A 27,087-nucleotide genomic window follows, 5' to 3' on the forward strand; every position below is an offset into this window, starting at 1 on the left:
CTTGGGAAATAATTTTTTTAATATGGATTACTTCAAATCATATCCCACTGTTTTATACTTTTGTTGAGGTTTACCTAAAATACAAAGTATATAAACATGCTTAAATGCCTCTCAATAGGATTGGCTTTTGCTACTGCTCTCCTATTCATAGCAGTCAAAATCTTTGGAGCAAGGACCTTGGATGTCCATTTGCCAAGATTTGCGAGTTTCAAAAAAAAGTATGTAATATATAATACAGAGATGTTTCAAGCTTACACAACATGTGGGTAGCGAATTAGAGTAGTGGACTGGCTCCCAGAAGAGCACAAATTAAAAAGATCAGAGGTCTTCAGTTGAAAAGAGATTACTTGAAAGAGGATATAATAGTGATTTATAAAAACAACAGGATCCTTTGTAGCTGTTTCTTATAGTGCAAGAGGCACTTAATTAAATATTTCTCTCAAAAGATCAAATGAACTGAAGTATTCTTTGCACAACATACAATTATACTATAGGATTATACAGACCAAAGCATATATGGTCTATATAAATAACAAAAAAGGTTGTTAAACTTTAGTGGCTGCCATTAAATAAGATGGTCTCACTGCAATCTGAAAATCAGGAGGTTGCTCTAAATCATCAGCTAATGGAATTGAAAGGATATGCTCAGAACGATCATTATTTGCTTGTCCAGTTTTTAATAATTTTCCTTAAGCAACTGTTTCTGGCCATCATTTAAGTGTAAGATACCGGACTAAAGGGACTGTAGCTATCCTAATGCTGCCTGGCCTGCCACATCGGTGTATTTTAACAGCAGCGTAAACGTACATGGTTAATATGCAATAACTACACTTCAGCTGGAGTGCAGTAATCTCCTACTTCATGCTGAAGGAGCTCACATCTTGCAAGTCTTCTGTGCATCTTCTTCATGTTCATCACATCAGTGCCATCCCATCCTTGCCAGGTGAGGAAATGGGGCAGAAAGCTTGGAAGTTGGAGCGTGAGGACTAAGGGGGCCAGTTTAGGGAGTTATAACCCTCACTAGTTACAATCTCACATTAGTAAACCCAAAATCTTTAGTGTTATTTTCCCACCCCCACGGAGTAATTTACTTCCCTGCTGAATAGTCTCTCTGAGAAACCACCTTGGAGTACAGTTCACACAGCTGAACAGTAGTGTACAAAAAGGAAAACAAGCAGAAGGAAATGTTAAGTGATAAGACAACGGAGGAAAGAGTATATTTTTCAACAATACATGAAAACAGATGGAGAGTCAATGAAGCAGAAATAAAGAAGGACTGTTAGTATGGCAAGAGCTGGAAATGACAAGAAAAATAACAGTATTCTTTCTAATGTCATGAGCCAGGGTATAAATTTTAAAAGCAATAAATTTACCACAAAAAAAAAAAAAAAAAAAAAAAGGTTTTCTTCATAATTTCTAAGTATCCATGCTGTGTCCCAGTACAAGGAAAAGTATACCACTTTAAAAAAACCTCAAAAAAGGAGAACCCGAACAGACATATTTGGAAATAAAACAACTCTCCTTATCCCATTTGAACCAAAATTATGAAATAAAGTGGATTATCTACCTGGATGTGTTGTGCAGATATATCAGGGGATGCAAAAAACAGTTGGTTGACACCTGCAGCATCTGGAGTTGCTAGGATAACTTTTCCTGGAGTGGAATCTTGTCTGGCAAGGATCACCTTGCTTGGGGTAGAGCCATCATGATTTGTTAAGATGAACTGCTTGCCTGCTGAGCTCTGATCAAGTGCTGTAACAATCTGAATCTTCTGGCCCGTCTGCTGATCTGTGACAATCTAATAATACATTTATCTCAAATTGTTATGGTAATTTAAGTTCACCTTTGGGGCCCAATCCGGGCACTTGAAGAAAACGGGAATTCTGCTTTTGACATTTGTGAAGCAGGATCATCTTCCCCTCTGTCACACAAGAGTGAAGTAAACTCAGGTGAAACCTTGGGTTTTCATTGTATTTTAAACACATTTCAAACAAGGGTTTTTGAAGTCAAAACCTGAGTTCATACTCAAGTTTTACAATTGGCCCATGCTTGTACAACACTACTGAAACCCTTGACAATTCTAGCATCCAGAATTTGAGGTATGTCTGTAGCTCAGCCACTAGGACCCATCAGGTTATGAGAAATCTTAACTCTTGAATTCACTGCATACCACGTGAAGTGCTTAGCACCTCCCAGGTTTGGCTGCTTACCAAAAAACTTCTTAAAAACACAAATGTAGACTTCCAAGTGCAAAAAGTAAGCATCAAACAGCAAGAAAAGCAATAATCTTGTTGCACCTGTATATACATTTTAGGCTCCATTTTTGGGGGGGCTTTTTTTTAACATAGATATTCCTACATAAAGTAAACCAGAATCTCTCTCCCTGCCATTTTTCTCTTTTTTTTTAAAGGAAAAACTTATTTTCATGTTTCATTTCATTATCAAGAACAGACCTACAGACTGTTTTTTCCATTTTATCCCTATTTTCAAGCACAAATACAGCAGCACTTTATTAAATAATCCTCCACTAAACTCCATTTTTTGCCATCTTTGTCAGAAGATTATAATCCTCAGAGAAAATAATCAAGATTCCATAAATCTTCAATTATAAATCTCACTTTTAGTCACTTGCTGCTTTTCTCCATCAAAAGGCCTATATGGAAGACTGCCTCGTTTATTCTGGAGAATAAGGAGAATCATCCTACAAGGACTGTTTCCTGCAAACTATTTTTTGAATTACAGATCAATAAAATAGCTCCTATTAATTTTTTTTTGTACCTATAACCAAACATTTATGTTCATCTATCCATCCCTAACATTTATATGGTCCTTATTACTGATGAAATTATTTATTTTATGGTCTAACACTTATCATAACTAGTTTCATGTAATTAGGGCAGCAATATTAATTATATTTTCTAGGTGGAAAACAGGGGCACAAAGAAACTGAATGAGGCATAATTTCACACAAGTCTTTATCAAATTTGCTATTGCACCTTCACAACTAGCTTACTACTTTCTCTAAATATTCAATATACTTAAATTTGTTTCAAAAACCTGTGTATAGCTTATGCTTTAAAAAGATAAGCAGTGAGAGATAAAAATTATTGACTCTCTAATTTCAGCAGTTATAAATCAATATTGCCACTTTCAAATATTCAGAAATTATGAGTTTCAAAATATACAAAAGGAACGTGTTTCCTTCGGGTGGCCTTCTGCTATTAACATTTTAATGGATCAAATTTCAATTTTTTTCTCTGCAAAACACAATTAAAAGCTTATTTATCAGAGAAGTTCAGGTAACATGATAGAATTCCAGATGCTAAAGATATAAGAAAAGAATGTAAATTATCATGAGATTTGGGGTGTAGGGTGGGAAGACAATGCAAAAGCTCACAATAGTTTTCAACATGATTAATCCAGGGTTTCCCATTCAGTTGTCCGGGACCACAAATGACTACAGTAGTTCCTTATTTCTCCTTTCAATTCCTTTATGTTGGTTCTATATTCTTTAGAAGGCAAACTTCCTTGCCCTTTTAATTCCCTCCTTTGCCTAACCTCCTCCTTCCATTACCTTTTTCTTCACTGACAAACTTTATTTCTCCTGTGTCATTTCCGGTATTTTCGAAGTAGCTGATGGTCCCTTCCCTTTCCCTCCAAACACATCTACTTTATTGGGATTAGGAGAAATCCAATGCATGTTATGCTCAACAGGGTGCACACACATACAAAAGCCAAACACAGAATATTGTGCTGTTTCTTGAATTTCTAGACCTGCTTTTTGAAAGACACTCTTATCTAAAATCTCCCTATCAAAATTTAAAAGTGCAACTATGTGTACATCAAAAAAGGAATATACTTGATCTAGTTAGGTTTATACAAAGTATAGTATAAAACTAACTCAAAAAATAGCACGTCCCAAACAGTGAAGATGAAAATCTGAACTGAAGTTGAAATGATTTTTTGGATATATATGCAAAATTATCTTTTTTACTATTGTAGTCCAGGTCTACAATTTAAAAAAGGTATGTATTTGTAGATAAATATGGTAGGTCAGTAGGCAGAAGAACCATTGCTACGTCACACAATTCACTTCACCCCCTATTTAACAAATAGTGTCCTAATTCTTCAAATGGCTTCCTGCAATTCTAGAAGGATGCCCAGGTAGTTGTCACTACATGATATAGTAGGTCTAGTGTTACCTTAATATCCATACAAAGCTATTCAATCTGCACAAATGGTTTCTGCAGCTGTCAAGCATTTGACAACTAACAGAGCATAAGAGAAAGCAGTTTAAACAATTAAGCCCAGTCTGTCTGCAGCTGACCTCGTATGGCAATATACCTGCAAAAACTCCACCTAAGTTGCAGTGGGACTCTGAAAAGTGGAGCAGTTCACCAAAGTATAACAACTTGCAGTACCTAAATGTTGACATAAGAGAAAGAAAGAATCAGAGGGAAAAAGAAAACCACTTATCTTCTCAAGGGACCATCAGGGCTCAGTGACAACACATGATGTTTCTTAATAATCTAAAATTCAGTATCGCTAAAGGGATAGTGTTCTAAAACAGGAATATATTAATTCAGGATTGTCTGCTTAAAAAATATAGTTCCCCCATGTATTTCCTTTAAGCACCCTGATGATAACAGCGGATAGTATTTTTCTTTATTGCTTTTAATTAAGCTTTGTCCACTAACAAGTTTTGACTTCCATTTGAACATCATTTCAACAAATTAAATACCTCAGTAATTCTGTGTTCCTAGTTTAGGGGGAAAAAAAAAAGTGTCCAAACACAGACGACTAATCCACTTGTTTATAACAGAGCCAGTTTTGAATAGAAATGTCTGTTTAACAACAAATGTGATGTTCAACTTTTATCCTAGAGAAATGTTATCATTCCATAAAAAGGATGACTAATGAAACATGTTTTAAAGAACATTTTACTGAGGATTTTGTGTTTCGAGATTTCAGATAATTATTTATGTGCATTTAACAATAATAAAATAAAGGAAAAAATATTGCTTGAAAATATAAACTCAAAATGATCAATTTAACATTTATTTTGAACATTTCACTGAGATGTACTCGTTCCTACAAACTGCTTTACTCTTCACATAAATTCTGCTTTGAGGAAAGTTTTCATTACTAACGTCTATCTCATATCTAGTTTATTATTATTGATTTTGGTGACAGGTTTGTAGACGCCTGTTGCAGGAAGGATGCCATTTGACTGAGTGCTGTTCCACACATATCAAGAGACAACCCACCGCCTCAAAGCGCTCACCATCCACTTTGAAGCAAGAATCAGTGAGTGTGGTGGAAAAAGACAAGGGGCAAAGTAGCTGGCTTAGAAACAAGTGATCTTGCAGCTACATGAGACAATGAAAAACTATATAAAGGTCCCTGTCCCTAGAAATACAATTCTATGTCGATCATTTGCAGTAATTACAGTGCCCAACCAAAAGTAGTTGTCCCCCCACAAAAAACCTGACACAGAAGGGTTGGATGTCTGCCACTGGCTTTGAACCAACAGAACTGTCCTGCTGTTCAACAATAAAGGCTCATGGGGTTTATGTCCTCGTCCCACATTCAGACCCTGATGCTGAAATTACATTAAATGGCTTCACGCTACAGGGACTTCATTAGCATACAGGTATTAACAATGAAAACAGAGGATAAAGAGATGGCTGTTTATTGATTGACATAAATTAGATAATGGAAGGTACAGCTGTACACAAAGCATAGAAAAGGAGTGGAGGTAGCTGAAAGACTGAAGATCTACTGGATAGATGAGACTGGTACCAGGACTAGACCACAGGTAGGGGGTGATAAAACAAAACAAAAGACCATGTAAGGGAGGGCAGTTGTGAAGAGTCTTGGAAGGTTAAAAGCTTGAATGCAGTGCACCGAAATGGGAAAAAACAGTGGAAAATGTTGAAGAGTGAAGCCAGCAGAAGAAAAATCAGCCAAGATTATAGCAACTGGCTCACTTAAATTAGTGGTTTTGTATGCAACAACATACATCTGAGAATATTTTTAAAATTTATTCTGCAGCTGATATTTTTCTCTAGGATGAAATTTAAAAATAAAATGTTTGCAAGGACTTGCATTGACTTTTAAGGGATGAAATATAAAATTCCATTCCCCAAATCCTCTTAATCTCTCTATATACATATATATGTTGATTTAACTACCTACGTTGCCAAAAACTTCATACCCTCACTTGAATTGGAGATTATTACCTGGCCAGGCTATGAATTAGCACACCAGGACATAAAACATTGGTTGGGACAACCAAAAACGAGTATCCTTCTCAGACATTAGGTTGCCTTGCACTTTTTCATGATTTGTATTGACAATACAATGCAGTATTTCCCTCCCTCCCTGCTCCAAAATGTAGAAATGTTCCAACAACTCAGATGAATTACTAAATATAAAATTATTCAGCTTTTAAGGAGCAGTATCATTACGGTAATGGGAAAAGTCTTTTTCTGTTCAGTGGTTGTAATTTTTTGCAATCTTAAAATTCTTAGGAGAAAAAAAAGGAAAAAAAAAAAAGGGGGAAGCACTGGAATTCCTGTTTCTATAGAAATGGTCTCTGCCACCCAGGGCTGAATATTTACATTCAAGCAAATAATATTAACCAAATAAGAAAGAACCTTATGTGAAAACTTGCAGAAATAAATAGTTCATATCTGCTTTTAAAATATATCAGATGAAGCATACCTGTATACGTTGTGGTAGAGAAAGGCCTGAATCTGCAGGGACAATCTGTATTCGTTGTGCTGTCCCATCCATTAGTGTTTGTGTAACAGCTCCCTGGGAATGGGTAACCTAGAAAGAAGAAACAAATGTAATGGACTGGCAGTGGATACACTACCTTAAGGATGGATACACTATCTTAACGGATGAAACCTTAAGGTTTCACCAACTTCTCATTTCTCTGCACAAGGCTATGGGAAGTCTAACACTCTTACCGTATAAGGAACACAAATGCTTGTAATCTAATTTAATAGCTTAATTTTGCTAGTTAGAAAATTGATTGTTTCACTGTTTTAAACCCATTTTGAAATACCTTCCAATTTGAAATTTAGAAACATGTTAAGTAAAACAATTAATTGTTGACAAGTCCATGTAAGTCAATCAGACTGAATATTTATTACTATTGATGTTCATGAGACACAATACCTTTCATCATAGCTGTGCTACATTTACACTAAAATACTTTTACCTTAATGGCTTACTTAAAGTGACAAAAGAATTTTCAGTGTGGAAACACAGCAATTGGCCTTTTCTGTTCTGTCTTTCTGTTAAAGCAGCAAATCCAGAACAACAGAATTCTATCCTGAGGAACTATCAAGAAAGTTAGAGAAAATGAATGAAATGCATGAAGTTGGCAGGCAGTGTATCTTAAACCAAATTTAAATCTCTGTGTGAATGCTCTCAGACACAATTTCTGGAACTGTTTTAATGATTATAAATATTTTTTAAATTCTTGACATGCCTTAGCCATAGGTATATGGGGGAAGGTATTATTCATTACATTTTTTGTCAGTAAAAATTAAGAAGTACAGCTGCTATTTGTAGAGGCTTGAAAAGAAAGGCCAGACTTTTTGTAGTACAAAGGAAGTTTGTTTTCACAGAGTTTACAGATACCTTCAAACTGAAATTTTTGTCTTAAATTCCCAAGTAACTCCCCGAACTTTTTGCAGTTCAAAAACTCTGGAACATCCTGCAATTCTGTATTAATAATAATTCCCAGTATTTACACCACCATAAAAATGCTCCTCTTCAGCTGCCCACCCCCCCCCCCCCCCCCGAATTAATATAGAAAATATATATCTATATCGCAGTAAAGGTACTGTTTCATAACAGGTTGAGAACTTTTTGGTTCCTCCTGGATCAGCTTCCTGATTTTGCAACCATACCACCATGTAAAATGCTAGTACCAGCAGAAGAAAGGAGGCAAGAAGATGCAGTTGGAGATGAGCATGAGAAGGGGAAGGCGCAGTGGGTAAGACTTCCCCTTACAGCAGAAATAGAAGCTCCCGTCAGCCTAAGCTGATTTTTAAATTTTACCCATAAAGGCATTACTTTTGCTACCAGTCTCAGCTCTTATAACCTACTTGCTCCTACCCCTTCAGCTTGGTAGGTGAAACTGGTTGGTTAGTCATTCAGTGATCTGGAATAGGACACTGATGCAGGTTAAAAAGCAGCCCAGCCAACAGACAGACAAACAAAGGCTATTCTTAGCACAGCTCAAACCTTCTATCCAGATCTCCACAATGCTCAGAAGCAGACGCATCAGAGCAAATGAGAGAGTGGGATTAAGCAGCTGGGGGGATCGCTTAAACTGCCAGCACCATCAAAGGAAATGCTTGTCAAACCACTGCCCAAGCCATTTTCGAACACTGCTTTCTAAAAATACCCAATTTTTCATGAGTATGAATATTTTCCATATTCAAACACTTCATCTGCTTCTTTGCTTAAGTAAAGGACAAAGAAGCGTTCATTATACAGCAACATTTACAGTTTGGAAGAGATGCTTTCAACCACTAAAATTCTGCATCAGCCTTTCAAATGACATGAACACGTGGTGATTTACAGGCAATTGGAGTTTTATGTGAATTTATCTTTGCTTTATAAAACAAGCTACATGTTCCTGGACTGTTTTACGTTTGCTCCCTTAAAATGTCATGATCTACATGTTGTATAAGTAAAACTGCTCTTCGACCCTATAAAATATCAGCTTGACAGTTTTACTTCTGTACAGAATACAGTTCTTTTTATTGCAGTGAAAAAAAATACTGATAAGAATAACCACAAAATTTTTTAAAAATTATATTGTGTATGTGTATGACAGACTCTGCTTCAAATACATAGCTTTCCTCTGTTACTGTTACCTGGCACAACTATGGAAACAAACCACCATTTACTTAGCGTACCCAACCACAGATTAAAAAAAGAAGATTGCTGCAGGCTCTTGACAGACAACTTCCCTACATGAATCAAGGAATGTGATCTTGATGTAGAAACATGAATTATCCCACACTCAGCAAAAGATGCCTAGCAGTTGGCAGAATCTGAGAAAAGATAAACATTGTGCAATGCTCCATATAGGCAGGGCTATAAATTCTTCTTTTTAATAAGTTTTGCTTTTATGCTAAAAAGCCCTAAACTAACAAAAACACGTTTGTGAACATCATCATAAAATCGTTTGTGATAATTTTGTGTTTTAAAATGCTTCACAAACAAGAATTAATATTATAAAGAAATCAAAACCTATGTCGCAGAACACTTTTGACCATTATTTCAATGAGACACAGGAGCACTTTCTATTCTCCTCAGAATGGGAACACCTGTCTCTTTCCTTTCATGTTCTACGTATGTAGATTTTTCTTGTAAATTCAATTAAAACTATTTCAACGTTGAAGAGCATTACAAATGCTAGCAAAAATACCGCTGAAGTTTCATAGACCTTAACCTATGGTTTTCAATGCTTACATTGAATAGGAACACCACCAAGCAATTACAGCCGGTAGGTCATAGGTAGGTAGGAACATAAGACACTACACGAAGGCCCCCGTAAAACCGCTTAAGACCGCTTTACTTGCCGACTCCACCTTTCAGGCAGTGCACTCATGCATGGCATGCAAGTTTGACAGTAATTTTGGCTTACGGAGTCCCACCTTGCACTGCCCCGGGTGACGCTTTTCAGTCCTTCTAACCGCGTGCCAGGTTGGGCTGCACCTTGCACCAGATAAGGGAACTGACCCCAACTGGCAGGGAGAAGACCTTCCTCCACTATCCCCTTTTTTTTTTTTTTCAGTTTTGTCCACCATGCAGAGACAGAGCTTACATGAGCCAGACTAGCTCATGAAGTGGGGAATGCTTAAGCCACACCGCTGCGAAGAAAAGATGTGACGGTCTCAGGCTCAGTAAAACTTTGCTAAAGGACAAATCCTAATCTACACTGCTGACAAAATGATATCCATGAAAACTGTAAGGCTGCAGTTTCAGCATGAACAGGAACAGCCAACAGCTCTCTGCAGTGTCACACCTCCAATCCCCCCGTCTTCTCCCCTGCCTCCCCTTGGCTACCAGCCACCTCCTCTGCGCTGGCCCTGGTACTCATTAGAGCCTTCTCAGACCCTACTCAACGCACTAACCCAGCAGAAAACCTTCCACTTGTTCTGGCTGGGTTAGCTTGCTGTTAGTGTAGAAATTAAGTAAGGTAAGAAACAGAAGAAGGACCTTCCCTCTCCCACGGCACTGAGATACTAAGTCAGCTCAGTGTCTCATGGAATCGTATTATAAAATTGAGAAACAACCCTCAGAGAGGCTAAAAACCATCATAACACCATTCTCTTTTCTGACTGGAACGTACACTCCAGGTAGCTTTGACTAGCCTGTACTTTCAAAAAAAATAACAAAACAAGAAAATCCAGGAAATACAGCCCTATTTAGACCTCCACAAGGAATTATATTACTAAAACAAAACTACGCTAGACACGCCATTCTCACCTACAAAGAGGACAAGTGAGAAAAAGAAAACACTATACATCACATAAATCACTTACGTCCTTTGAGATAGACTGAGCAACACTCAGAGGCTACAATAAAAACGTAAGACTTTGTACAGAATAGAATTAACCATCCTGCCACCCCCTTTCTATTTGAAATCAAGACTGAGAGGAACTAAAATTACTTGAAAATTATGTCTATGTCTAGACAAGAAATCAAGAGTGGATATTTCAAGTTAAAAAATACCATTTATTTAAGATAAATAAGTTACTGCTTTTATGTAATTTAAACTGGTGCTAATTTTAAACAGATTACGCTATGATGAAACCTTCTAGATAAGTATATATACTCTTATCCCCACTCCCAAACTATCTGTGCATCTCTGGAAGTTCTCTGGCTGCAGTACACAGATTCTGCACACAGGTTACAGAAAATTAAAACCAGAAGTTAGCAGAAACAAAAGTTCAATCTTCCTCGTGACTTATACCAAACACCAACAAATATTTTACAGTGAAGAGCATGGCAAACCTTTACTAGTGAAAACAAAAACGACAACTGAAGCAATTGCTTAATTGGAAAGTAAAAGCTATGTATTGACAACTCTGAAAGTGAGCAAATTAATTATACAACCAGACAGCTCTCTGAAGACCACTACAGGCCCAAAAAGCAGAGCTGAACAGCTAGTCACTTACTGGAAACACTGCTAGATTTTCCTTCGCTTCATTTCTGTGGGGCAAACTTTGGCAAAAAAGACTTTGCAGCATAACTTTAAAATGGATGTAAGTTCTAGTCTTCCATGGGAGAGTCTCTGGAAGCTTTGGGTGTACTAAAAATTATTTTCTCTTGTAATTTTGGTTTTTACATATCAGTCATTCAATGTCTCTTAAATAGGACTCAAAATTTATGTACCTCTCCCATTTGCTGTTCAAAAATTTGATGGGCCAGTTCCTCTATGGTTGCCATGATCTTTAATCACCAGAATTTCCTGTCAAAGAAAGGAAAGAAGATGCTTAACATCTATAGCCTCAAAAGTAAAAATATCTTGGGGAAAAAACAGTTCACATAAGTAAAGTATGTTCACTGTTGTCTGAAAGTGACAACCCTGCAGAATATAAAGTTTGATTATACTATAAAAGTAATAATTTGTTTTCTATTTGTAAACTTCTGTATCTTTTTACTCAAATAACTCACACAGAGACTTTCTATTTTTCCTCCTCTGCTTTCCCAAAGAGCAGCAGTATAATAAACTCCCTGTGAGAACAGAAGTGTATTACTGACCATGACATCAGCAGGGACATAAATAACATCTTAAAAAATGGAACAGCCAGTTTTGTTAATGCAAATCGGGGGGGGGGGGGGGGGGGGGGCGGAATCTAACTTCTGAGCTCATACTGATTTTTCAGTATTAATAGGAATGCTTGAAGGTCAATTTTTTTAGTTAATAGGAGCACTACTTGGGAGGCAGAAAATAAACATGTTTAAAAAAAGATGCTGCTTTGTTATCAGTACTGTAGTTACAGCATAAGAAGTCCAAAACTTCATAAGAAGAATTTTGTAGGATGTAACACATTAATGCAGTGTAAAGCATTCAGATGTATGCCTTGTTTGTTTGCATATCGATTTACAAATATTCACTAGGCAGTACTTAAGAGGAACATATACAAATTATGAAGCACCATAAACACTTGATTTTCCTGACAAAAGCTTTATTAAAAACACTGTAACACCTATTCTTGTATGAACAAAGACAGTACTCGTACACTAAAGGAGGTGTCTATGTACTAAATTTGCTTTGTTTCAAATATACAATGTACCCAGGTTATACAGCCTCCTCATTGCAGACAAAGTTATAAAGTTGTTTAATACCAACCCACATATTCCTGTATTAACATAAGAATAAATGGTGTCAGTACAAAGGATTTTTTACACAGTATAAAAGATTTATTTATTTATTAAGCAGGAATGGTGCTGTGTAAGCATACGAAAAGTCAGAATGCTAATGACAGCAGTTACATATGTAGAAAAACTGTATATATAGCTAGTTGGTTCTCACTCTCTAACTTTGCTAGAAATCCTAGGAACTATCTCCTACCCCAGTGATCTCTAAACTTTCCCAATCAACTATGGAAATAAAAAGCTCATTTTGCTCTTATAATTGGAAAGAGAGATCTGTTTTGACTAGGGCAAGAATCAGAGGCCTTGCAAGTATACTAAACCCTGATCGATGTGTGGAAGAGAAGACTATGGAAATATTTGGGCACTGCAGACCATTCTTAATCACCCACCAGCATGCTGCATTTAGTTACATTAAGACAAAAGATGACGGGCATACGCATAAAACTTATGAGACTGAAGCTTATGTTGAAAAGCATTATCGCCTTAGAAGATCTAATACATGTCAGCACCCTTGCAGCAGCATTCTATTAACCCACTTCTGCATGCCCCGAGCTGCAGCACAATCACTATGCAAAGAGCACTTTGAAGTCAGCCAATGTATTCTATCAGATGTTTCCTTATTTTAAATACTTACTAGCAACAAAATATTGCATTGTTTACACACAGAGTGACAGAAATTAGTTTTACTTTATTAAAAAAAAAAAAGAAAAGCTAAAAAGGGAAGCTTAACCTCTTAAAAGCAAATTACAGAACTGTTTAGTAAGACAGACACACTTTTGGGTAAGGGAGATGTACGTTTTGCAAAGAGTTATTTCAGAGGAAGATCTTACTGCTTTGTGACAATTTTATGTACCAGAAATACTGTGCATATGATGATAATTTTGCAAAAAATTAAGAGTAAACTAAGTAAAATGCTGAAATTCTAGTCTGATACCACTTTGAGTGGGGTTTGGGATTAGAGACTTCCTGATGTCCCTTCCCACCTGGAATATTCTACAGCTAAAAAAATGCACTATTTTCTTAGCTATCAAAACAACAATTGCTTGCAACTGCAAAAAATTCCCAATATTTTGAAAGCACTCTGATTTGCAAAATCTCTTGATTGCCTCCATATAGGTCTATTGTGCAGGTATTTTCAAGGACACACTAAACAACTACCTAATTTTAAAAGTTTTATTTCACTGAGTGTCCAGTTTAAAGAGCTATGCACAAGAAAGCTTATTTTGAGCAGTTTAAACCAATTTTATGGAGAATACATGTTCCCCTATGTCAGCTTTTTGAGACAGCAGTAACATCTTCCATCCTGCAATCACTCTCTAGCATTTTCTACATTATTTTCCCAAAAGAAACTAGACTACATCAATATCATTTTCCCATCAGAAAAGCCTGGTCTATAATCTTTCCCATAACAAAGTATGATTATGACCTTCTCAATTTTAGTCGTTTTTACCAACAGAGCCTACAGCTACTTTAATTTTATTTTATGCTTTTCTAAAACTCCTAGTGTTTCAGTCTGCAGAATTAGCATGTTCCAGCAAGAATACTGAATACTAATTATTACTGCTATAGCTGTGTTGCACCAACTCAGCAGCACACGCAAATCAACAATACAGCACAGTGAAAAGAAAAGCTTAATTTATTGTTCATTTAGCAAAAGCTAACAGCCAAATACTGAACTTGCACAGGAAGCAAAATCTGGAAAATAACTTCTACAGAAATTGACTCGGACATTAAGAATTAAAAAAATTCTTACCTATCATATCTGTGGCACTGCAAAATTATAGTTAAAGATTCTCTTTAATGTTCTGTGTCATACAATTACTTTAAATTAACATATCAACACGTTAATATTTTTGCCACAAACTCAGTAAATGAAAGTTGGAGAGATTTGATTTCTCCAAGCCTTCACAAGTACTTTGTCTAGTGTCTTAACAAGGAAAAAAGTCTTGTCTTTTTAATGTTGCATACTCATTACTACCGTATTCAAAACCATTCTGTCACCAAAAGGGCTAGCCTTAACCTGTATCTTGGCCTGAGTTTCCAGCCTCTCTCCTGGTGCCAGCACTGGTACATCTGTGACTTCACAGCCAGCAGCAAAGTTTTTTTTTTTTGTCTGTGTTAGTTCTCAGCCCAAAGAATGACTTGCACTTGCTACATTACCATGCAAACGGCTACTGCTGTACCAGTGGTGGAGGGGAACTGTAGATCACACCCTTCCACAGCAGCAGAAATTCACATCATCTTAAGCCATCTAGTCTCCCATACTTTCCCACAGCTCTATAAACTGTTGCAAGATGAGCCTTGGAGCTACACTCACTTATTTTTGGACCTTACAGATGAACCTGATGAAGAAACAAGAAACAGAAGATGAAAAAAGCAACATACAGCCACAGGACAAAACAGGCAACACTTATGATGGTGAAGTGGCCTAGCAGAGACTTCTGGTCCATAAGCTGAAGTTCTGTACAATTAGGAGATTGACAGGAATCTATCTTCTTGCCTCACCTTCTACTTCTAGGAAGAGTATTATTTTCTAATTATAAGAACCTTAATAGTCAAAGCTACTTTTAAAAACAATGCAAGGAAAGCAGTGCAGTTAGAAACGTTTCACACACATAAGCTTATTTATAGCTAACCCTCATATTCTCTAGTAGAAACACTCTTCAGCACAGACATTTCAACCTCTTAGATTTCAGTCCTCCAGTTAACAGATACTGACCTTCTTAGGGCCCAACACCAAACTAAAGAGCATCTCATCTTTGAGATGCTGGACTCTGTGTTCTTTGCCATGCTGCCAAATCCTCACCAATAGCACAGCGAGAGTTCGTACTGGTTACGACAGAATTCTGTATTGGTGCGAACACCTGACTGTAACAAGATCTCTCTCACGTGAGCACAATGAATGGCTATGAGAGACACCATGTATTTTTTACCTTAATAATTCGGAGGGTTATTAATTCAGTATTATCAAACAGAGCTAATGAAGTATTGAAAACACTCAGCTCCCTCAAATCCAGAATTGGCCATAGGCACCCTTTATTTTTTGTGCTAGGAGCAATGTAAGTATACTCTGTTTTACTCTTAAGAGCAGTGGAAGAGGTTATCTAAAAGAGATTGCCTGTCTTGATGATGTATTATTTTTGCAGGAATCCTAAATTAGAGATGGGAAAAAACTAGGATGGAATTTGGAACAGAACAGAGTGTTACTCAGCCACAACCTCCAGCATGTACTCAGTTGTAGCAATACAGTCTGAATGATCCCCAAATAAGCAAAACTAAAGAAAACCTAAAGGGCAGTGCTAAGCAAATCCTTTGCCAAACTGTTTAGAATCAAACTGCTTTAAATAAATACCTAATGTTAAATAAAAACCTAATGAATTTACATTGGACTTTGAAAGCCTGACTAGATTAATACTCCCTAAACAAGTGATGCTCCTATCCTTCCCCAATCAGAAGAATTCTACTGGTCAAAAAGATTTTCTTTGAAATGTGATTCTCAGAACCAAGAGAAAGAAATCTGTGTTCACGAGAACTTCCAAATCCAGCTATTTCTGGACTTGAAGAATGTTACCTCTCCATTCAAAGCACCTTCAAAATGGTTATCAACAACTATAATCATTAGAGAATGACTTGTAAAGGGCATAGCTTTCAGAAAAAAAAAAATCCCTCAAAAAAGTGCAACAAACATGTACATGTCCATCATTGAGTGTCTCAACCACCACCTAAGGACAGCTTTTAAGAATGCTTCACTGTACACGTGACAGTGCATGTTGGATAAAAATAAATTATCTTACCTACAAGTAGTTAACAATAAAAATTGAAAAAATAAGAGGGAAACTCACCTTGAAACTCCATAGATTCTTGATCATAGTCATGAATTCATCAGCTATGAGCTTGAAGCATGAATCCTATACATCCCAAACCTGCTGAGACACAGAAATCTCAAACCAAACCAAGAGCTTTTCAATTGCTCATCCAATCATTCTGTGCTGCTAGTTAGAGCATCCCACAGCTCAGAGGCATGCTTCTACAGTGTTGTCGTGGTAGGAAACAAAACCACTGACCTTCAGAATCAAGAGGTATGTGCTTTAAGGAATTACTTTGCACCTGCTAGTTAGTTCTCCGAAACCAGATGTGACTGCCCTCACAGCTAAGATACTTTAGTAAAACAAGTTAGCTTAAACACTGAAAGCAATTTGAAAGAACATGTTTTACCTTGCAGTAAAGCAGTGAAGGAATACACATGTATTCAACTATGATGCCCCAGCAATAGGGAAATTAACTCTCAGAGAAGCATAAAGCATTAGAAGTGAATTTTTGAAACTGTATCTAGAAGAGCCATCTGCTTCTCATTTGAACTAGACTTGTGTGAACAGAGTACTTCAGGCATGCAAACAAGACTGAACTCTTATGAAGAAGAGGAATCTGGAGAATTGGTTGAGGCTGTCCTGCCTCTTCATACTGCCTGGAATAAGCACAAGGAAACTCAGCCCATGGACACAGAACCAGCTGTCAAAGCGAGACAAATCATCTGAGCTTTGACAGATGGGGCACACATAAAATGGAAAAGGAATATACTCGAGTAAGAATCTGCAACTACTATGGTCAGACCACAACGAAGAGTTGCTATGTAAAATTGAAAGAACATTTTTAATAGTTTGCATGGACTAGTAACATGTTGTTTCCTTAGCTCAGACTACTAAAATAAACACATTCTTCTTGCTACAACTGTATTACTAGTAGCAATGCAAAATTTCTGGAGAGAAGCTGGTAGAGATACAGTATACACTAGCTCTTGATAACTTAGAAGATTAGCTCTGAAAACCATGTTGGTAATCAATAAAAATATTAAGCAAACCACCTCTGACATGCAGTTATTACAACCTATAAGCAGAAATCCATTGCCTAGAAAAATATTACAATGAAAGTATTGCGATAGCATGAAGTGTGTGTGTGCATGTATATATATATTAAAAATTCAATTTCTGAGACTTAAATGGGATAATTGAAGTGACAGAATGCCAGTATACCTTTACAATTATGAAAAAAACCTTTGACTAACACGATAACTAGGTTCTTTCCTAGATATAATTCGTATCAGTACCAACTGGCAACTGCTATGTTATGGAAGAACTATGAAAGCAGTTTTTTTAAATAGTGTTTACAACACTAACTGATGCATTGGAAGAATGTACTCAGTTTTTCTGCATCTTCTTGCATGCATTAGAACTTGGTAATTTGAGGCCTCTTTTGATGTGACATGAATCATCCTACTGGATTCTTTTTAGAAAACCTATCACTTGAACAAAAGGAAGGGGGTATTAGGCCTTCACATTTTTGTGTTAAAGTTTTGTCATTCAAAGCCATCACTAAATAATAATAATAATAATAATAATAATAATAATATATATATACACACTCAGGTTTTTTGGCATGAAGCACCATCCTTCTGGTAAAGCCTTACTTATTTATTCTATTTAATTGCAAGTTCAGTTTTTGAGGGTATTGAGCTTGTAATTACGTGTTTTTGAGGATATAAAGCACAGGTGTAAAGTTCTCGAGTTATAAATACTGATAAACCTATTTATGGAGAAGCTGTGAAACTTTAATTGCCTTGACTCACAAATTATTAAGTTTAAAAGCTCAGAGTTAAGTTAGAAACTGTCCTATTATAGGCATAAAATGTACTGGTGCATTTACACTGTTGCAATATTTGCATTTTTAAACTTCTGTAGTGAAACAAGCCTGTAAACAGAACTAAACTTAGGACTGTTTAAAATGGATAAATGCCAATATATCCCACTGTTTTTTCTTAACACAGTGACTTCTTAAGACCAATGTACCTCAGGCCTGATCTATGAAGTTATACTGATTATGAGGATAGGATCTTATGCTGGCTTCACTTCAGCAGGTGAAATTCCTTTGTGTACAAAAGAGTAACTGGCAAGTTAATACTCCTTAACAGTCAGTTCCACTACAGGCTCTTGCCAGTGAGGTAAAACACTGATAACATCAAAGTCTCAGAAGCAGGCAACCAGTCCGAAACACTGGTCAGACTTTAACAGCGCATATAAGCGGAGACAGCATAGCTTGGAACGCCCCACTGAATTAATCCTCCATCTCATCATCTCCCGTGAAGCGTACATGTGGATGTGGTACTTTGGAACCGGTTGCTGAGTCACCAGAGTGTAGTGCATTATTCTGAAGCTTGCCTTTACCGTTTGTGTTAAAACACCATGCAGTAAAGAGTACTGCTCAGCAACTGGCTCAACAGCACCGTGGTCACGTCAGGAGTTGCACTGAGGTCCTCGATCACTTATCACAGCTCTTAAAGTGAAGAGTGTGATCTTAATTTTGGCCCAAGGAGCTGGAATTTCCATGGACTTTAAGACAAAACTGTGAATGACAAGTGTCTTTTGACACTTTTAGCCTAAAATAAAGGCTAATGAAAATCAGGTTCCTCCCTCATTTACCTGACATGGCATAAGTGAGGCTATGGCTCACATCACTGCACAACTTCATGCACTGCGAACACATCCTTTGTAACTAGTCTGACTTGCAATTATATACAATGAAAAAGTGATACATTTTACAGGATTATTCCCTTAGATTTTCTATTTTTTTTTTATATAATGTGAAATTAAAGAGTACTACTGACAAGAATTTACAGATTAACTACATGATGTTTTATATTTTGACACTTGCAATTTCCAGTTGCATAAACATTCAGTAGTAGGTTCTTTTCTATGCTGTTGCTTTATTTAACTTGGTGAACCCTAAACACCAGGGCACTAATTGACAAATCCACTATTTGTAACAATGTTACTCTGTACTGAAATGCCTTAGCTTAAATCACATCCAATAAACCACATGACTTTGTTCTGAAAAGCATGTATACTGGCGAAAAAAACCTCACCAACTTAAATGTTTGAACGATAAAACTTTCAGGCAGCATTTCATGCCACAGCTCAACTGCTGAAATGGCTAGCTCAAACAGGCATTCCTATCCCACTCCCCATTTTTGCTTTATTATTTAATCTCTTCCAGTGCTGGCATTGGCATACACATAATGCCGTGAGGAGTCAGTTCAAGGAACTGAACTGTCAGAAACCTCTTTCTTATTTGTAAAGTCAGGGTGTAGTTTCAAAGGCAGTCTGAACAGAATTACAGCTCACCCCCGGGGAGAAGGTCCTGCTCACCCTGACCAAGCTGTGGTGGTACTGACCACACAGTAAGACAATTCAACTCACTAAAAAGACAGAAAACCTAGCAGAAATGCACCAAACATAAAATCGTAGAATGGTTTGGGTTCGAAGGGCCCTTAAAAGGTCATCTAGTTCCAACGCCAATGTTGTTAGAAGTCAAGGCAGGGAGGGAAAAAATGGAGATGGAGGAGGAAGCAAACCTCCCTTTCCATTCTTGTGGGTTGGGAGCTGGTAATTCAGTTCAACTGCACCATGAAACTGTACCTTTTGTTTTCAGCCCACCCAGCTGCCTGACACAGCTCAGTGTGGAGTCAGACGAGCTCCACTTCCAGTTGTGTGAAGCAGCACGGCTGGCTCTTCAAGCGGTAGCTACCTGTTAGGCTGTGCATCTTGACGCTGGAGATGGAGGCTGGCAGGACAGGTCAAGAACTGGCTGTCAACAAATTCTAAGCTAACTTTGGGACAGATGGAAAAAGTTTTGTAGTTCACCTTTTGCTTACCTAGGGTATCTATCTTAGAGTTCACATCAGGCATGCTTAATCACTCTTTAGAGATCCCTGCAAAGAATTAAGCAGGAAAAAAGTTTTAGCTGGTTTTTTTTTTTTTCCTATTACGTAAACTTAGAAATTTAGCAAATTTTTCATGTTTTTAAAAGCTTCTTTTCCTGAGTTACTCCAGCCAACACTCCCAAAGTCTGAATTGTTTCCTGTGAAATGATGCATATATTCTAAACTCTGAGCTGTCTGAAATTGGGAAATATTCCTTAAACACTTTAGAACAAACCTTCATTTCCCAGTAAAGAAAAAGATTTAAAGTAACTATCACCACAGTCTGAGTTTTGAACTTCAATAACTGGAAGTAATCTTCAAGGTGTTCTCATCTAATGTCAATCTTCCTGATTTCAGAAATGCTTCTTTTCCCCACACTTGTCCAAACCATGCCACACACCTTCAAAGCAGGTGTCAGGCAACATACGAGAAATGGTTTTTATTGCCAGTATAGGAAAGAAGTCAAATAATTGATGGTTTCTTGCTCGAGAATGCTTTGTTCTCCTTTCAAAGGGAATGAGACAAACCAAGATAAACCAAACTCTATCCAGATGCTAGTTAAAGACTGCTAATCACATTTATATTTCCTTTCTGAAGTTATCTAAACGAATGAAAGGATAAGAGCTGGAATTGCAAGAGACCAGAGAAGACAACATGAAAAAAACTGCACATACTTGTAGTATCTTCTTTATAATGTCCCACAATTAAAAGAACTGTAATACTACAGTTATATTATTACTCCAACAGGGGGAAGGAGAGCCAAGACTCCTGCCAATACATCAAGCACCAAGTTGTTTGCAAACATTGCCCAGTTAAATTTTACCTCATTTATATCTCACTTTGAATACTCTTGCAAAGTTCACTTCACTCACTGTTTCAACCAGTGAGTCTACTGTTGCTTAATAGCTCTACTGGTTTCCCTTTGTCACATTAGACTTAAGATCCTTGCCTTTACTTTTACCATGAAGGTTCTGAAAAATGAAGTGATAAGAAATGCTTTGTCCCATGACCATTTAGCTAGTAATACTGTTCACTGCTTAAGTCTTACTTCCTTCTACAACTTTTTGCAGATCTGCCATTAAGATTGGTGTCGTGGTTTAAGCCCAGCTGGTAACAAAGCACTACCAGGCCACTTGCTCATTCCTCCCCCCCAGGGGGATGAGGAGAAAATAGAACGAAAACCTCGTGAGTCGAGACAAGGACAGAGAAGGATCACTAACCAGTGATGGTCATGGGCAAAACAGACTCGACTTGGGGAAAAAGGCTCAGCTTTGGCCAGCAGCAGGTCCGACTTGGAGCTGGGGAAGCTTCTAGCAGCTTCTCACAGGAGACGGCCCTGCAGCCCCTCCCCTGCCATCAAAACGTGTGCCACACAAACCCCTAACAATTGGAAACACTCCTCCTAAAACTCTACAAAACAAATACATACCCTTCCTTCAATTTGTCTTAAAGGAGATGTGCTGCTGACAGTGTCAAAACTGACAACATTCAGACTGTCAACACGGTCACCGCCTCTCCAACTGTCCAATATATTCTACTTCTGTACCCTTGTATTCCCTCAGTCTGGTATGATCCATTTGTGTATTCTCTCATTAGTGGTAAATTTCTGGGGCCAGGGAAACATCACTTTCTTAGAAGACTTCCAACACAGTAAGGCTCCTCTTCTGTTTCTCTAGGTACAGAGTAACACAAATATTAGCATCTGCATTTATACTGATTAGACCTGCTTTACAAGTAGAATCACTGCATTTGTTTTCAAAGTTATTTCTTGACTGCTTGACAGTGTTACTTCCCACATAATTAAATCACAAGAAATGAATATCTTTCAAAAACCTTTGAAAAAGAAACTAACTCACGGAGAGACAGAATTATATATCCATCTCTCTTCTTTTCAAAACCTCAATATCACAACCCAATTTATTAGAAGCAGCTTATCTAAAAGCAGGCATTTTGACCAAAGACAGGCATTAGACTCCCTCTGTATTACTTACAAGTAATGCAGCAATGCATTTACTGCATCTATCTTCAATCTTCAGGCTCAAATGAAATCCAAACAGAATCTCTTTCTGTATGTATATCTTAGGTAAATATCGTTAGTTTATGCCCCTAGGAAATGAGTTAGTGAGCCTTCTTGGCAGGAGGAATCAGAATTATTTTTAAATACATCACTATCATTAGTGTTAGCCCAAACTTGTTGATGTTGAACCTGGTATCATTGCCAATGGCTTTCCATCACTTTAGATAAGCGCTCCATAAGCCACCACATCAGTGGCTATCATTCATTAGCTTGCACTAATTCAACCATTCTTCTTTACTTCTTCCTCAGTTTTTACGTGCCAGAGTTTTCCCAATGCTTTAGTCAAAATAACTTAGGAAAGACTTACTTTTTAAATTGATTTTGGCTTACTTCAACTGAAGTGGGTTAGGAAACATTCCCATGAGAACAGCCAGGAGATTTGAGGGTCAGTAATCAGAAATACTAACCACTCTTCCACTAGTACAGTTATACCCAGAAGACATCAATGTTTAACTCACACCCTTCTCCAGTGACAACAGTTATACAACTTTAATTGTCCTAGAAGCAAGTTCCTACCAACAGTATTTCAAAATATTATACCAGTGTAGACTAAGGACTTTAAAAGCAGTAGCAAGAAGAATATTTATTTATGCTTGGACCCTTCATTTGATATAAATGGTAACATCTCTTGTTCTGTTATATGGCACTGCTGGTATAGCTGCCCCACTATCAGGTACCTTGATTCTGATCTAACACCCTTTAAATGAGTGAGAACAAACTGCATCGGTGTGAAGATACAACATGAGAAAATTCTGTCCACCCCAGAGGTCTTCAGTTTACTTTAAAAAAAATAAATGTCGTAACCCTGGCCAGCGTAGTTTTACTGGTGTAAAAATGATGCTTGTAAAATTTGAGTAGTTTAACTTACCCTGCTGGCACTGTCAAACCAGTTTGACTCTCTGTATGTATGGAATGCATAATGATTCTGGTAATGACTATGTCTATGTACAGAATGTGTGTTAACACAGGGGTCTTTCCTAGATTAAATCCACTTGTAGAAGATCAGATGCACATTTAAACTAATAAAGTTACATAAGAACTTTCTAGATACTTTTGAGGTGCAGGCACGTTAACTAGTTACCACTGCAGATGTTACCGTGACCTTCGTTCTGTTCTTATATCACAGTAAAGACAAATACAGGAAGATCAACATGACTTTTTAGGAAAGCTCAAAAGGTTAATATAATGGAAAGCTAACTGGAGAAGTTTTCCCTCTTAAAAGAAACTGTCTTAATCACTCTCTATAGTCATACTGCTGCAGTAGTAAATGATTTCAAATGATCTCAGAAAATGAATTAAGGATACACAATTTTAGCTCAGGTCACCCCACTGGGCTTACAGCTGCTCTGTACCTTAAAATGGAAACTAGTCCTCATTTCCTTTTTCAAACTCATCCTGTACTAATTAAGAATTCAACATAACCTGTGCCAAACTTGTTTAATAAATAGCTACATGTAAAAGAGAAAGCACTTAATGCCTCTATGATTAGAAGTGCCAGAGTTGGGGTTTGGTAACTTGCTTTAAGCACTAAGATTTCTTTGTACTTCAGAACAGTATCCTGCAATGCTTTATAGATAATAAATTAAGCCAAGGAACCCAAACACATTTGTGAAACAAACGATGCTACTTTGCTCAATGCTTTCTACAAGAAAAGCTCAATGAACTCAGCAAGCTAAATGAGCTATTCTTGGATTATCGTTCTATAAGCCATATTGCTCAAGATGGTAGAACAGTTGGCAGACTTAAAGTAGTAACATTCTCTTTATCAATGAACTAAGGAATATTTATGTGACTCTTGACACCCAGTTAGATACTGTTTACTAAATTTGCATGACATCAAGATTTAGAGAGTAGGTATGTAAGAAAGAGACAGATAGCAACAGGAAACTGAAGCAGCTAAACCTGCAGGCAAGCAAGGGAAGATGAGATGCTTGTAAAAGCATAAGGGAACAATTAAAAGGCACACAGCAATAGAGAAAGAGGAGCATTTGCAGGCATGCCTGTACAATTAATGTAGAATCGTTGCTCTCACTGCTTTTTCATGTAAGCGAGTGCTACAGTGGGAGGAGAGGTGAGAAAACAAAATGGCTAGGATAAATTTTCTGCAGACTGCAGAGTCATTCTTACAGTTTGGGCCACCAAAGAACAGTCGTCTCATTTTTAGCCCTGGGCTCCTGTTGCTTTTATCGTGCCATCTCTAGAACCTGCCTGAACAGCTACAGGGCTGATTCAGCCCGCCAGCCCCACAAACGGGGGAATGGAAGGAGGGGGAAAGGCACGGGGGCTGTCTGCAAGCTGAGTCCGCTCGCATGAGCGCCGGCTACATGCCAGAGCTAGGTAAGGAGACAGCCATTTAATCAGGTCAAGCTGCCCTGTGTAATGTCAGCCATAGCCTGCATCTCCACCTAGAGCTTGCAAAATCCTGCACTGGTACAAGAAGGAAAAAAACCTCAAACCGGTTCCCTGCGCCAGAGCTGAAGCTGCACAGCGAACCGGACCGGGAAGCTCATCGGACTGAAGACCTCCGGCTTTGCTGGATTAGGTTCAGCCACATCCGTTCTCCCTACCTGGCATGCAAAGATTACGCTAACTCAGCAAAGCGAGTGCAAACCCTTCCTTCCGAACACACCGAGGCATTACATCCGCTATGGGATAATTACAGCATTTCACAAAGAGGTAGCCCCACTCCTGGCTGACAGCTTTGTACCCCCTCTGCATTTGACCTCGTGGTTGTATAGCTGTAAGGTAAACTCATCTTCTAAATTTATTCACCCTGCAGCTAACAATTGCTATACGTAACACAAGAAAAGCAGGCAGAAACAGAAATAAGACCACTTCTTTTGCAAAAAGGCCATATTGTTACACCAGCTTATGTATAACACCAAACTGCCCAAATGAGTGTGGTGTGAGATGGCTGCTTGGAATATTCACTGAACTACAGCCACAGACAAGGTAGTTTACACATGAAGGAACACTACAGAAAGAACTTGCAAGCCTATTCAATAGTTCTACTACTAACTCTTCCCTTACAACTTGCACATGTTCTTACCCACAGAAAATTCCTTCAGAAAAAAACCCTGAGTTTCATACACATCCTTCCGGTAAATCAGTGTTGACATTGTTTCAGATAAAAATATCCCTTTATAAATCTCATCACCTGCCTTTTCCCTGTTTTTCTTTTTTTTCTTTTTCTTTATCAACTCCACAGGATTAGATTTTGTTAGAGGGTGAGTGTATTATTTTTTTTTTAATTCCTATAAACATGTATGTAAAGCACTATGGAAAAAATATTCAGCTAGCCAGTCAAAAGTGAAAGCGTTAGTTATGCTGACACTTACACTGTCCTGCTAGTACTTCAAAGGCAACATATTACCAAAGCAAATTGGGCAGTTTTCACACCACAAAGTTACTGCTAAGCTATGAACAGCAACCTCAACTTATTTGGAATGAAACAACCATTAATTATAGCTAATATGACAATAGCAGAGGGTTTGGCTTTAGGTTTTGGTGGTTTATGTTTTCCAAGTTTCTGGTTTCACTTCCTACAAAGGCAGTCAAATATTTAGCTTAGCCCAGACTGTCTTCGTATCAAGTTGAACAGAAGTAATTTAAGTTAAAACAAATTTGAACAGCCTTTCAGAGAAGGCCTGGCCAAACCAACATAATTAATCTAAATATTGATACAGAAAGGCAGTTCTTAGACCATGATTTTCAGGAAGGAACGCACTTTCTTACAAAATCTGCAGCACTGCATCATAAGATACTTGGGACTCGCTCAGAAAGCACAAGCAACCTTCCAGTCTCAGAGAAAAGGAAATTGAAGAGTTTGATTCTTCAGAAGAGAAATCCTTTGTTGCTTTAAGAGTTTGGTGAGTACTATCTAATGCAATAATCTCTGGAATCAAAAGCTGCTGACTGAAGGGTAAGAATATGGACAGGTCTGCATACACAAGAGTAAGAATTCGATTAACTGTACCTTTGCAGTTTTATCCACCATTCTCACAGTGATTAAATTCTGTTTTACAGAGGCTTACCTTATGCCCATAATGCACAGGCACAAATTTAAAGTGCTAAAAGCGCCTTGAAAGAGCACTGAGGAAAAAAATTTTAAAAGTTTACCAGAAAGTAACTTAGGTATTGTTTAGTTTTCCCCGATGGTCACTGTTGGGTTGCATGCTGCAGCCTGCATGTGACAAAAAAGCATATGCAGACAGCTGTGCCATCCAGAGCCTGTGGCTCCCACACCCACCCCAGCTGCTTACCGCTTCCTCACCGTGGATGCGAATGCCCCCACAGGTCTGGGACAGCAGATACTCAAATGAGAGCTCCCTGACCTCTATCAACCAAAATAACACAGGTTAGCAAAGCTTACTATTAAAACTGCTTAAGCCAGGGCGGCTGCTGAAGCAGGAAAGGCACACATACCCTCTGCCAGCTGAGATCCACACTTTGCCTGCCAGCAGAACAAAGGTGTGCAAGTTGAAGATTTGACACCGCTGTATTCCTTATAGACAGTTAAGCTCCCTACTTTAAGCAAGGGGTGATTTTTTTTTTTTCCAGTTTTTTTTGACTCAGACATTAGACACAGGTTACTTTCTTTAGGGGGACTGCTTTCCTTCACAAACTGTAAGGAAATTCTAGCAATTTCACTGGCTGCACAAACTTTAATTGCATAATACAAAGAGCACACAATAAATCAAAACCAAAAATTGAGTGGCAGCATAGGAAACAAGCCATCTAATCTCACCAGTGTAAATATTTGATTTCCCATTATAGATGAAAGCCAGTTTTCACTGGACTAGCGCATTAGCTTTAAGCATTCTGTAAATATGTTTTG

At 37.7% G+C, this 27,087-nt stretch overlaps 1 protein-coding gene across 16 annotated transcripts in view; it reads right to left on the reverse strand.

The window, feature by feature from the left end:
- NR2C1 (nuclear receptor subfamily 2 group C member 1) overlaps positions 1-27,087 on the reverse strand; it is a 63,026-nt gene that overhangs the window by 32,937 nt on the left and 3,002 nt on the right. For 2 of the 16 annotated variants that reach the window (XR_007504627.1, XM_049792132.1), the window contains exons 1-3: positions 11,217-11,331; positions 6,727-6,834; positions 1,568-1,798 (exon numbers count right to left, since the gene is read on the reverse strand). Coding sequence is in view for 14 of the 16 variants with exons in the window: in XM_049792132.1 (XP_049648089.1) it covers positions 1,568-1,798; positions 6,727-6,834; positions 11,217-11,288 (411 nt within the window). In the remaining 2 variants the exon portion in view is untranslated. Of the gene's footprint in view, positions 1-1,567; positions 1,799-6,726; positions 6,835-7,231; positions 7,385-11,216; positions 11,337-11,433; positions 11,510-14,580; positions 14,763-16,262; positions 16,344-20,125; positions 20,185-21,602; positions 21,846-22,164; positions 26,255-27,087 lie in introns of those variants that run through there. The other 14 variants (XM_049792134.1, XM_049792135.1, XM_049792139.1 and 11 more) reach the window with 14 other exon arrangements.

The sequence above is a fragment of the Accipiter gentilis genome, chromosome 34 (assembly GCF_929443795.1).
Source record: "Accipiter gentilis chromosome 34, bAccGen1.1, whole genome shotgun sequence".
NCBI classification, from domain to species: Eukaryota; Metazoa; Chordata; class Aves; order Accipitriformes; family Accipitridae; genus Astur; species Astur gentilis.